Source organism: Coloeus monedula (genome assembly GCF_965178545.1).
Source record: "Coloeus monedula genome assembly, chromosome: 21".
Lineage (NCBI taxonomy): Eukaryota > Metazoa > Chordata > Aves > Passeriformes > Corvidae > Coloeus > Coloeus monedula.
In genome coordinates, this window is record NC_138801.1 from 3647675 (window position 1) to 3661414 (window position 13740).

At 49.5% G+C, this 13740-nt stretch overlaps 1 protein-coding gene across 2 annotated transcripts in view; it reads left to right on the forward strand.

Moving 5' to 3' along the window:
* VAV2 (vav guanine nucleotide exchange factor 2) overlaps nt 1-13740 on the forward strand; it is a 122599-nt gene that overhangs the window by 64002 nt on the left and 44857 nt on the right. For both annotated transcript variants that reach the window (XM_082295297.1, XM_082295298.1), the window contains exon 3: nt 13435-13493. In XM_082295297.1, the coding sequence (XP_082151423.1) occupies nt 13435-13493 (59 nt within the window). The remainder of the gene's footprint in view (nt 1-13434; nt 13494-13740) is intronic.

Here is a 13740-nt window from a genome sequence, read left to right on the forward strand (position 1 = left end):
GTGGGTTGCTGCTCCCTCTGCCCCAGTCTCCTGCCTTCCTGCAGGTGGAAATGCATTAATTGATATCATAGGATTAATAAACAGAAAAAACGTGGCTGTGTCAGAGGTCTCTGTCTGAGGTGCCATCCTCCTTGGAAAGCCCAGACGAGGAATTTGCCTGCCCCAGGGGTAGGAGAGTGCTCCAGATCGTGAGTTGTGTCTGGAAGTCTCTTGATGCTTCCAGTTAATCATGGATTTGGGAAATTCAGGGCTTGCTATTTTGAGAACTGAATCAGAGAGGAAACGAGGGTTGTTTCTATGCTCGAGATATGATTGATGGAAAACCCCTTTTTTTATTTCTGAAATAACATTTATTTCTGGAAGGTATTTCACCAGCGAAGCAGAATCTATAATAAAATAAAACCCAATCCTTTTATCTCATTCAGGGAGGGCAGGAAAGAGGAGGAGCAGCACCCTCACTGCACACGCATGTCTTGGCTCTGCTGCTGCACTGCACAGCCTTGAGAGGCTTCATTTGTGTCAAACATGGAATAATTGCAAAGAGAAAAGCTCTTGGTAGTGTTTGTTTGCCTGGCAGAGCCATCCTTTCCCAGGTTCTCTTCCTTTTGAAACAGTTCTTGGAAAATCGGGCAGGAATTGTGCATTGAGGAAGAATAAAACACCCAACTCAGGAGCTCTGATGCTCAGCACTGGCCCCTGATTGTAGCTCTTCTAATAAGAATTTAAACATTTGTAGGTTTTTTTGCCTTCCCAAAACGATGCAAACTCCCAGAAAAGGGTGAGCTGACCTTGCCTCAGGAGCTGGGAATTTCTCCTCTCTGCTCTGAACTGCTCCTTCCTGCCCTCAGAGGTCTGAACATCCTGGTTTAGTTCCTGCTGGCTGCCTGTTTTTCTAGGAATTTGGAATTTAATATGGTTGTTTTCCAGGAAACCCAGAGGTGACACTTTTGAGACTGACAAGAAGTGACTGAGGTGTCCAACTGGGTAACGCTGATGGAAGGGTCGGGCCAGCAGCAGAATCTTGGCACATCCCTCTGGTTTAGGTGTGCAAGACAGGGGAAATTAGTGGATAGAAACAGTCTGGTGAAAATGCATGAGGAATTTCTCCTTGTCATCAGGTGTGGAGCAGCTAGATGTTCAACCAGAGCATTTTTCAGCTTTGGATGTTTTTTTATTTTAATTATTTCAAGAGCAGTGAATTCCTGTGATAGCTTTGCGTGGCTCTCAAGAACCTGGATAAATTAGACATTTGTTTCTGATGTGAAATCTTCCATATCCTCTGGACAGGAGGAGGGAGCAGTGGGAATATTCTCCTGCCTGCCTCCATGAGTGGCAGCCTGCATCACTCCTTCCTTTCCTTAGAGAAACTTTGGAAGGGGCAATAACAGCAGCTAAATTGGCAATGTTGGAGGGCTGAAGTTCATGTCAGTTATTTTCCAGACTTGCTGGACGCTTGCAGACATTCACAGAGTGGTGCAGGAAATGGGTAAATGATTCCCTGATTGATTACGTGTCTGAACGTGGCTTTGTGGGACTTGGGAGCCTCTTCCAGCTTGGGAGGAAGGGGTGGGAGTTTAAGTCATAATCTGAACCCAAGTTTCCTGGGTTTAGACAGGAGAAGTTTGCTGCCTTGTGCCCCACACCTGAACTGTTGTAGGATTGCTCGAGGTGATCTTATCAAGGGTTTTTAGTTACTTATGAAACCAGGAGCTTGTACTTGCAAATGATCCAGGATGAAGCTGGAGCTCAGCAGCACCAAGAGATGTCTCAGTTTGAAGAGCAGTTTTGAGGGTCCTGGAGCAGCCCCTGGTGATGTGATGGGCTTTGGTCGTGTGTTCAAGTGTTCCCAGTGCCTGGAAAATGGGTATTTAACAGGCTGAGTTAAATATGAGTTAAATGTTAGTGCTGATCTGGGGCAAGGAGGCAGCTCAGACCTGGGTGGCTTTGGGGGAATTTTGCTTGTAATGATAATAAACCCCACAAGTTTACAAGGTGCTTCTCCTCCCCGGGGTCTGGAAGAGGATTAGGGCTAAGGAAATGAACTTCATCCTGCTTTCCTGTGCTTCTCTTCCTGCTTTTCTTCTTCCTGAATGTTTCTGCTCAGTGTCACTCTGTGTTTTGAGGTGCTTGGGAAGGGGGGGGTGCAGGCAGTGGAGAGCCCCAGCCCTCTCCTGGTTGTGTGTTCCCAGAGCTCCTGGGCTGTAATTCTCAGCACATCATGTTCTTTTGCACCTTCCTTCTCTTCTGGGCTTTTTTCCCCTCGTTTTAAACTTAAAGCTGTGGAGGTGAAGATGTTTCATCCAGGTGGATCTGTGCTTGTGCAGGAAGCTTGGAGCAGCCCTTCTATCTGTGGAGCCAAGTGGGATTCCTGCTACAAGCCCCGACTCCGTGTAGCTGCAGGGAGAGAAACTTCAGTGGGAAAGGTCTCCCATCCCTGCAGACACAGCAGTTCTAGGGTTTGAACAAATCAAAGCAGCAAATCCCAGGCAAATTCTAAAAGCTGCCTTTTACAGAGCACTTCAAGAACTCCTGTTTGCTTCCTGCTTCTTTTGTGTACCTTGGAATTACAGGAATTTCTTTGAGCTTAAAGGAGTTTTTCTCCTGATTTGTAAAACGCAGCTGGTCTCAAACGGCTCGTGATGGTTAAGCTGCTGCTGCAGGAGGCCTTTAGGAGAGACTTTGCTTCCATGAGGCTCCCTAGAGCAGAGGTGATGCTTTGCAGGTAGGATGGGGAGAATTAAGTTGAGCTGCAGGATACATCCAGGGTTCAAAGCCTGAGGAATCAATGGAAGAGCTTCGTCTGCCTTCAGGGCTGGGAGCAGGGAGGTCTCTGAAGTGTTAAGCTGCAGGTGCCTCCCTTGAAGTGGGATATTTTCATTCAGTGGGATGGTGACGCTCCAAAACCAAACCCCTGGATGTGGCAGGGAGGGACAAACCTGTCCTTGCTCTGTCCATCTGCAGATGGGCTCTGGAACTGCTCCTGGCCTGGGACTGGAAGGGATTTAAGCTTCACTGGAGGAACCTGTGCTGGAGGTTGTGGCCCTGCCAGAAGTTGGGGACTCCGCAAAATGCAGAAAAAAATGGCTTTTAAACATTTTCCTTCACGTTGTTTTTATACACGGCTGGATTTTTTCCTTTAGCACCTGAGATAATGATGAAGGGAAATCAGGCAAGGAGAATTTTAAGGCCTCTCTCTCCACTAGGTAAATTACCCTTTGTGCAAGTGGATTGGTTTCATATGGATGCTTTCAATTTCTCCTGCACATGCAAAATATTCCTAAACCTCTTTTGTTTTGGTGCTCCATATGTTTTGCTCTGAGCTCCCAACTCCCTTTCAGAGCCAAGAGGAAATGGGAACCCAAAGGTATGTGAAAATCTGTAATTTTTTTTGCTTACATCCCAGGCCTTGATCGAAAGGGATTAAACTTAATACAGATTAAAGCCAGTTTCTTGGAAGCAGGTTTGGATATCCGTGTTTTGCATCTGACTAGCTGTTTTTTCCATCTGTTTCGACAAATCCAATCAATACTGGGGGAGGGTGGGGGGATGTTTTTGCAGGAGAGCCTCTCCTTGCAGCATGCAAGGAGCCCTTGGCAGTCCCCTTGGCTGGAATTCACTTGGAATTCCTCAAGGTAGAGCTGATGGAAGGGCTGGGATGGGGTGTGCTGGCTGAGGTGGCAGCTTTTTAATTTGGAGCCTGGTCATGGAGTGATAAAATCACACAATGGTTTGGAAGGGACATTAAAGCTCATCTTGTCCCACTCCCTGCCATGGGACACCTTCCACTATCCCAGGTTGCTCCAAGCTTCCTTCAGCAATTCCAGGGATGGGGCAGGCACGGCTGTTCTGGGTGACCTGTGCCAGTGCAGTGCAGAGTCTCAGGTGTGGGGACAGCCCAGGTGACAGCTGTGAGCAGAGCCATGCTCCTGTCTCATCTTCTCCCACCAGGAATGAATGTGAGCTGCTCCTTTTCCGTGCTCTGCCTGTGCTGAGCGGTTCTTTATTAAGTGTGCAAATAATCCCCAAGGAGCTGCTGCCTCTGACAGGGGCTTTTCCCTGGAAAAGTTTGGGTGGCTCTTCTTGAGTCACAAGATGGGGGGGTTTGCTCATTTTTAAGCACCCTGAGTTATGGGCTGGGGTCAGAGAAGGACCTGGAGCCCTTTAGCAGGAGGAGGGGGATGAGGTTGTGGAGCAGGTGACCCATAATTTGGGGAGGAAACTTAATTAAATCTGACTGAATTCACATGTTTAGCAGGAGCAGCTGATTTCTGGACAAAGTTTAGCCTGTCCTGCTGTTCCTTGTGGTGTAAGACAAATACTGGAGCTGGTTTTCGGGTGGTGTGGCCATCCTGTCCTTTTGCATCAGTGCTGTGGGGTCAGGAGTTGTCGGCAGGACCCTTTCCCCTGCAAATTCCTGGTCATTATATCCGTGAAAATCACAAATACAGTGATCATAATCCCCCTGCTTAGCATGGGGTGAGCTCTGAGCCTTTTCTAGGCTCTTCAAAGCCTGCAGAGATCCATCCAGAGCATCATGGCCAGGGTTTGGACCGCCTGGAAACACAGAGGCACAGTGAATTCTGCTCTGAGTGGCTGCCATCCCATGGGAATGATCTTGCTGGTGCTTCCTTCCCACACACCTTGGCACAAGGTGACTTTGTGGCAGCTCAGTCCCATGCTCAAGGCTTTGCAGACCACCTGTGTAAACCTATTTAGCAGCATTTGAAGTTAATTAGTGGTTTTAGGGATTTTTTTGCCTTTTTCCTCCCTTCCTGCCCCTCTTTCCGGGCCAAGTGCCCAGCACAGCTTGGTGGCTTTCAGCAGGGGCTTCACCAGCTCCTGCAAGGTCGGAGCTGTCAGCGCCCACGTCCTCCCACGTGTTTCACACCTTCCCACGCTCCAGCTCCCTCCTCTGCTGCTCAGAGCTCGGCATCCTTCCAGGTTCATTAGGGAACGGCTAATTAGGGGCAGAGGGAAGGAGCTGGACAGAGCAGAGGGGCTGTGTTGGGGTGTGGAGCGAGGAGCTCCAGCCTGATGGAGCTGCCGCAGCCACCCGGGCTGTGCTCACCTGAGCATCTGCTCCAGGCACCTGAGCCAAGCTCCTGCTGGAGCCAGTTTGTTTGTGGTTTTCCCCACTCTAATTTGTAGGGAAAAGCACAGTTCCCTGGCCTTGGTACCCTCCTTTCCTGAAGGACACACTACTTTTGTAACCATCACAAAGCCATGCAAACGAGCCCTCTCCAGTTACACACTGGATTTTTTCTTAAGAGGCAATTTTGTAATATCTCGAGTCTAGAGGGAAGCAGCCAGCCCTCAGCTCAGACTTCCAGTGCTCAGGCGTTTCTGGGAATCCTCCTTGTCTCTGGGAATCCACTGGGACGATGCTGAAATCCCAGCTGCAATAAAAGTGAAGCTCTTACTAGTTTCTTCTCCCTGCTGGCTCCCTCTGCCCGAATATATTCCATTATTGCTCTGAGCAAAGGCAAAATTTGTCTGACTTGTGCTTCACAGGTCAGCAATTCCCAGCCTGTGCTGGGGTGCACTGGGATTGTGTGAAAAATGAGGGATCAGTGTGCTGGGCAAAGCTGGGGGAGGTGACACAGCACCCTCGGGCAGTGGTGGCACCTCAGAGCCCTGAAAAGAAATAGGGAAGTATTTGCAGAGGGAGAGAAATGAAACACAAGGGCAACTCTCCAGAAGGCCTTGGGACTCACAGGGGTGGGAACATGTGGGTAAAATGTAAAACCTCAAGATTAACATGTGCAAAAGATTGCATCCTTCCCAGCACCTTCAGAAACCTGGGGTTCTGTCCAGGAATTCTTCTGTTAAAATCAGTCTGGGCTGGATCTCCTGGGCTCTGTCCCATAGGGATCTCTGACAAGACCAAGGTGCTTTCTCCTTTCTTTTATGGAGTGCACGGAGGTTCAATCCCACACCCCTCTGATCCCTGGTTTCAGTTCCACGTGTTGCTGCTGGAATAGTTTCGCTTAATATTTAATTAATGCTGGTTTGTGTCATACAGAAATGGGAGGTGGGCTGGGGTCACCTTGAACCCCAGCGTGGTGGCACAGCCTGGTGACTCATTTCCAAATCAGCCTTCAGAGGTGCTGCCAAACTTGTCCCAGAAATGGTTTTTGGATATCAAGGCTTTTGCTTTGCCTTCCTTTCTTGTGTGAGTGCTGAACAGTCGCTTTATTTTCTGGCATTGGCAAGTTCTGGGCATATTGACAGGGCCAAGCTGAGCCAGGGGAAGTGGAGGTGTGGGAAGGAAGGAGGAGGAGGAGGACATGGCCACTGACCCCTGCACCTCTAGCTGAGTACTTGGGGTTTTTTTCCTGTTCAGGAGCAGATCCTGGGGACCTTCTTGTCACCTCCTCATCGTGCCACCCATTCTTACCCAGCAGCTTTGCCACAGCACCAGGTCTCCTGCTCAGTCCCATGCTGGGTGCCTAAAAATGCCATTTCCCCATCTCTCCTGTTGAATTCTCCTCTCTGTCAGAGATGTTTGCAGAGGCAGCATCTCTCCAAAACCTCATGTGGGGTGGGCTTGTCCTTGCCCCAGAGCAGGGGTTGTCTGTCCCCTGGCAGGAGGGGAGCACGTGGGGGCTCCCAAGCAGCTGGGTTGGGCTCGCATCAGGCCCAGTCCATTGTGCCCTGTGAATCCCCTTTATTTACAGGAAAACAGTTGTTTCTTCTCTCCCAGAGTCTTTTCCAGGCCATGCCCTTGCCTTGGCTTTGTCTGTACATCCCCTGAGCCCAGGGTATCTGTGCCAGCTTGCTGAGCTTGCCCCAAACCCATGGCTTTGCTGAGTGTGGCCCTCACAATCCTCTCACCCAGTGCCCTGAACACTCCCAGCACCCGTGGGTGCTGCTGAGCCCTCCCCAAGGGCTGAACTCTCCCCAAGGGCTGAGCTCACTGCTCCGACTATTCCAGGGCCATCAAATGAATCTCTGCACCATGTTCAGCTGGAGGCTCTTTCCCAGCTCATCTCTCTTGGCTTTGGTGTTGGCTCACTTGAGAAACCGCTGGGTTTCCCCCCCTGAGGCTTTTAAAGTCCCATCAAAGCCAGCTCCTCGCTCCAGTCGCTGCTATCACATCGAGATAATAAAAGAACCCGAATGAGGCAGCGGCTCAGCAGCCGTGGCAGAGGAGAGAGCCCATTAAGGAGCAGAATAACTCTTTATTGCTGTTGTATTAGAGGAACTCGGCAGCATAAAGCAGGCACTGGAGTTTCAGGGCATTAATTCCTGCGTTTGGGAGCTGCGGGAGGCACAGGAAGCGTGGCTGTGGCCCGGCTGGTTTGTGGCTTTCGGTGCTTCTCCGTGTTAGGCTACTTTGCCTCTGCTTTTCTTGCCTTTGGATCTTCTCTGCGTCCTGGGAAAGTGAGGGACCTGCCCTGCCCTGCCCCTGGCCAGGGGTGTTTGCTGTGGGGTGGGGACAGAGGAGCACAGACACCTCTGGGTGCACACACACGTCTGGGTGCACAGACATCGGGGTTTAGGGACCCTAAAGACATGTGACAGTGCTCCCTTTATTCCTCAGGACAGTGTTCCCTTTATTCCTCAGCTGTTCTATGATGGGAAAAGACAAATCGGTGTCTTAAATACAGGAGATGGGGTGTGTCCATCTGGGTAACTTACGGTGGTGTGACAGAGTGCAGAGATTTTCTAGCAGTAGCCATAAATCCACCTGAATCGTTCTTCTCTCCTCCTTGTAAGGGAACAGTGCTGGTCTCGCAGTGACTGCTCACTCTTGAAAGGCTTTGTGATTTCAGACATGATGCCAGCCCCAAAGAGCCCCAAATAAATCTGTTAAAATCCTACACAAGGCCTGTTCCCACTGGAAATCAGCAGTGGCTTTGCCCAGTGATTTAATATTTGCATCCCTAACATGTAACGTGTAACCCATACCATGGGTTTAATGCAAAACAGTGACGGTTTAATAACGTTGCTTTTAAAAGCCCATTCAAACACATGCTGTAGCTTAAAGCAGCACTTTACAGCTCATGGGCTTCACCACCCTGTGGGGCTGGGGAAGAGGAGGAGCTGCCAGGGCTCTGGGACCAAATGGAAGTGGCAGTCAAGGATCCCTGGTATTTGTTAGAGGAGGAAAGAGGCTTTACCATGCCCAGACTGCCCCATCTGTTGCATGGTCCTTGTGGCGAAATACAGGGACAGAAGCCCGGACACGCCATCACAGCAAAACTTCCCTGGCTTTGATCTGAAATCCTTATCAAATATGTATCAGCCCAAATCTGCTCAGCTGGCACCTCTCCAGAAGCTGGATGCCAGCAAACACCACACCTGGCATGAGTGGGAATGGGAGGAGAAGCCGTGGCATCCCCGGGCCGGCAAAGTGGAGCCACAGGGGAAATCATCCAGGTAGGCACTGGAAAGGCTCAAACCAGTTGTCCAAACCAGTTATTATGGAATAGCCTCATCCTCAGCAGGCAGCTGGGTGGATGTGGTCCAGGTGAAAGGATGAGTGTAGGAAAATCCATCTGATTTGATCCCTTTGTGGGGCTGTGCCCACCCTTGGGATCCCAGGAAAACATCACACCATGTCTGATTTCCTCCTGCCCAGCCAGGGCTGATGCTCTTCTCAGGTACCAGGTTGTATCAGGAGGTGTTGATTTAAGGAATTCCCCATTAATTCCCAGGATGCAGGCCTGGCTGCTGTGTCCAGGGAAAAGGGCTGGTTTAGTGTTTGCTGCTTAGGGTCTTGCAGGTTTGTGCCCCAGGCAAGAGCACAAAGAACTGATCCAGAGTGAGCAGGTTGTGGTTTGTGTTCCCCTCACACTCTGGGCTGTTCTGGTTTTCCAGGGCTGGTCCAGCCAAGGTGCAAACCACGGGACAGGGATTTGCAAACAGAGGAGATGGGAGGCTGGAAGCTGCTGGTGAGACTTTGGTTTGCCAGTCCCAGGTTGTGCCCAGCCCAGGGGGGTGTGCAGGTGGCTGGGAGGTGCTGGGAAGTGCCCAGGTGTCCAGGGAAAAGAGCAAACAGGAGCTGACCAGCCACGTGCACCAGTGGGAGAAAATACAGAGTTCTCCAGCACCTCAGGCTGGAGGCAGCTGGATCAAATCCTCCTTGCTCTCAGGACTGCTTTCCTTTGAGCATTCCTGTCCCTGGGACTGTTCCTGTCAGTGTTTTTATTGTGGGATGCCATTATCCAGCTCGGAAATGGTATCTCTGGGTTCCTCCCATGCCAAGTGTTCTCTAGTCCAGCAGGCTCCGTTTGTTTTTTCAAACCTGAGAGAGTCGATTTGAGAGTTTTTCTGGTTGCTCAGAGATACCACCAGTTTGTCTCTGATTTTGGGCTCAGCTTTCTGCCTGAGGCTGGGGGTGTTTGGCCTGAGGCTTTGTTTTGCCCTTTATGAGTTTAGGGGCAAAGCAGAAAATGATTCCATGGAATTCCAGGCTGTGAAACCTTCTTCCCCTGGCAGGGGATGTGCAGAGGTGGCACAGAGAGGTCTCTGCCCAGAGTTATCAGTGTTGGGCAGAGCTCCTGATTTGCTTAGAAGCAAATCTCTGTTTGTTCTGGGAATGCTCAGTGCTGGCTGTGAGCCCTCAGCTCATTCTCGCTCTCAGGGTCACTCCTGGAGTGCCCAGAACTGGGAAGTTCCTCCTATGCAAAGTGTTCTCCAGCCCAGCTGGGTCAGTTTGTTTTTTCAAATACAAAAAAGTTTATTTTAGAGTTTTCTAGATGCTCAGAGATACCATCAGCCATAAACAACGGCGGAGGAAGTAGAAGAGCAGTGAACATAATAATTTATTTTCTGTTTGGCTTTGGTTTATTTTCAAATCCGTAATTCCTAAGAGAAAGTGTTGGTAGTGAGAAAGAAAAGTGGTGAATGTCTTACTCCAGTGGTGTGACCGTTGTGGGGTTTTTTTATTCTTTTCAAAAAATCCCACTTCTTTTCTCATCCATTTTTTTTTTTTTCAAAGTGACCAGGGAGTGTGAGGAACCCACTTTGAGTCTTGAATATTTTATTTTATTTTATTTTATTTTATTTTATTTATTATTATTATTTTAAAATTTTTTAAAAAAAATTTATTTGCTTGCTTTTTCCCATGAAGTGCAGAACTTGGGGCCTTTTTAAACCTGAAATCACATGCAGGGCCCTCGTGCCTCACTTTGTGGTGCTCTTGTTGTGCAGCAATGATCTCTCTGGTCAGTAAATGATCAGCCGGGTGGCTGGATTTAACTCATGCCCATAAATGCAAGGCACACTGGAATTTCAGGAATGTGAAGGGCATCCCTCACTTGTCATGGCAAAACCACCAGAAATTTCCCACTAACCCTTTGCTGGTAGATAAAAGTGTCGGTGCATCACCTGCATTTTGTACCTTTCTATTCCTATTTATATTCCTGCCATTTTATTGTCAGAGGGATGTTATATATAGCTTTTATGGTAATTTTGTCTGCTGAATGCAGTTTCCAGGGAGGAAATTGCATTGAGAAATGGGTGAAGAAGTAATAGTAATAGCAATAATCTGCATAAAACCCTGTTGTTAAAGCCCACAGCCCTACATCTCCTGGAAGAAAAATGCACAGATAAGAGAATAGTTCTCCAAACAACAACTTCAAATGACTTGGAGAGGGATTTTGGACAAGGGCATGGAGTGACAGGACAGGGTGAAATGGCTTTAAACTGCCAGAGGGCAGGGTTCAATGGGGTATTGGGAAGAAATTCTTCCCTGTGAGGGTGGGCAGGCCCGGCACAGGGTGCCCAGAGAAGCTGTGGCTGCCCCTGGATCCCTGGAAATGTCCAAGGCCAGGTTGGAATATCTGTTTTAGGTATGTCCTGGTATTCCAGAAGCAGGGAAGAGCCTCAGCTGAGATCAGGGACCCTCGTGCTGCCGTGTGGGTGTGTGGAAGATCCTGCCTGGCCTGACCGAACACGAGAGCCAGAAGTTAGGCCTGGGTTTGCCTGCAAATACAAAGCTGTTTTACAGGGGAAAATGAGACAGAGTTTAGCAAACATTTAAGGGCTGACTTACTTTAAGAATGTTGTTTAAACCTGTTGAAATTGAGAGGATTACTTATCGTTAAACGCGTGCTTAAGCACTTTCCTGGCTGGGGGCTGGGATCTGTGAGGGGCTGGGATCTGTGAGGGGATGGGATCTGTGAGGAGCTGGGATCTGTGAGGGGATGGGGTCTCTGAGGGGATGGGATCTGTGAGGGGATGGGATCTGTGAGGGGATGGGATCTGTGAGGAGCTGGGATCTGTGAGGGGATGGGATCTGTGAGGGGATGGGATCTGTGAGGGGATGGGATCTGTGAGGAGCTGGGATCTGTGAGGGGATGGGATCCCTGAGGAGCTGGGATCTGTGAGGGGATGGGATCCCTGAGGAGCTGGGATCTGTGAGGGGATGGGATCTGTGAGGGGATGGGGTTTCTGAGGGGCTGGGATCTGTGAGGGGATGGGATCTGTGAGGGGATGGGATCTGTGAGGAGCTGGGATCTGTGAGGGGATGGGATCTGTGAAGGGATGGGGTCTGTGAGGGGCTGGGATCTGTGAAGGGATGGGGTCTGTGAGGGGCTGGGATCTGTGAGGGGATGGGGTCTGTGAGGGGCTGGGATCTGTGAGGGGATGGGATCTGTGAGGGGCTGGGATCTGTGAGGAGCAGACCTCGCACTTGGCTTGTTGTGCTCTTAGTAGGAGTTGGTGATGGAAATAATGTTCCCTGATATTAGGACAGTTGCTGTTCAGCCTTCTGGAGATGCTTCAAGGAGGTTTCTTGTGCCTGATCCCTCACCTTGGGTCACTTTGCTTCGTCACCTGAGCATGGATTTGGGATCCTCACTGGAACCAGGGCCCAGGCTTTGATGTGCCAGGATGTGCAGAGCTTGGGGCTGTTCAGCAAAGAACAAAGGGAAACTTGTTGGTGAGGAGAACATTGAGCTCATCTCTTCAATTTTCCTGGAAGTCAAACCCTGCGGTGGAACTGTCTGATTCATAAACTGGATTTTTACTTCGGAAGGCTAAAAACAGAGCATGGAAGAGACTCAGTCAGTCAGTCTAGGACTTCCCTGGGACTATTTTAAGCCCCGTGGAGCAGGGCTGGGGGTGCCAGTGGAGTCTCTGTGCCCTGTCTGGGCTCGGTGTTTCAGGCACCACTCGTGATGTTTTGTGCCGTGATGAGCCCTGGAGCCTTTCAGGGGTGTTCTGTTCCCTGTTTTTTATGTGGAAATCACCCACTAAGCACCAAAGTGTGGCAGTTTTTTGGTTGCTGCCCTGGCTTTGAGTCCATATGTGGGGCACCAGCAGCCAACAGCCAGACTGGATTTCATGGCAAATGAAAAATGGGAGGGATGAAGGTTGCAAAAGTGTGGAGGAAGAGGAGGGTCTGAGATGAGGCTCTCATTGATGTCCTGGGATAAAAATGTGTGAGGGAGAGAGGTTCTGAGCACATCCCAGGAGAAAATCCAGGCACATGGTCCCTGGGTGGGTGGTGTGGAGGTGGCTCAGCAAACCAGGGGAGCATCCCAAAGTAAAATCCCAAATAAAGGGACCAGAGGGGTCCCTCGTGGCTGGGTTGGGTGCAGGGCAGCTCCAGGCAGCAGCAGCCCCCACGGGGCTGGGTTTGTACACCTCGAGCTGGGGCTCCTTGAGCAAGAACCACTCGAGAAGCCCTTTGTCCATGTCCCATCCAGTGGATTGGGAACCACTCCAAAAATAACAGGTTTGTTTTTACCAGTCCAGCTTTGAAATGGTGAATGTGAACAAGAGAAAACCACGGTTTAAATCTACAAGGGACTCAAACCCATTTTCTTGTTCCTCTTCATTGAAAATTCCCCATAGCAATTAAAACTTCCATCAAAAATGGGAGTTTTGCTGAAAAACCTGGTGGTTTTATTGCTTCTGATTGCAAATGCTGATGAGAATATTTTTGTGTTGAATCACTCCTGGCTGTTTTCTGCTAGAAAAGGGCGATGGTCTGCCCTCACCTCTGACAAACTGATGATGCATCTTCATTGAATTGCAAGAAGTCAGAGCTGTTTGGTCTTGGCAAGTTTGCCTCAATAAGATCATTTTGCATGAGGAGAGACACAAAAGGAGTTGTAATCCTTTTGTAATAACATACAAAGTAAGAGGGTTTTCTCAATGCTTCTTAGTGCTGCATAAAACCTGTCAGGGCAGGTCTGGGCTCATTAAATGAGTGTGGGGATGGAGTTTCCTTGGATGAAGCTGTTCAATAATACCTTTATAGCTGAGGGTTAAATGTCTTTTGTGCTCAGTGGTGCAGGGTTTGCACTGGCAGTGTCCTCCCAGCCCTGGTGGTGACACTGTGACACTGAGGGGGGGACTGGAGCACTTTCATTCTAGTGGGGGTTCAGGTCCAAGCACCAGGCTGCGGGTCCTTGGGCTCCCACCAAACCTTCCTGTGTCCTCAGTAAGCACAGCAGCATCTTTTTCTCTCATTTCCAGGTGATCTCTGCAGTATCCAGGCTCTCCTTCCACAGTATTGCTCAAACCAAAGGAATTAGGTAAGATCCCTTCAATATGATGCTTTAAAATGACATCTCTCTCTCTCTCTCTCTCTCTGTGTCCATATTCCTCGTGTTTAATCACATCAGACTCTTCAGAAGCTGCACATAATGGGGTTAAACAGACACCAAGGGTGCCTTTGGGATATAGGTAGGATCATTGTAAAAGCACCTTCCAGACTGCTTTGGAATAGTTTCAGATGAAATAAGTGAAAATACGATGAACTGTGTGCACTGGCCCTGCTGG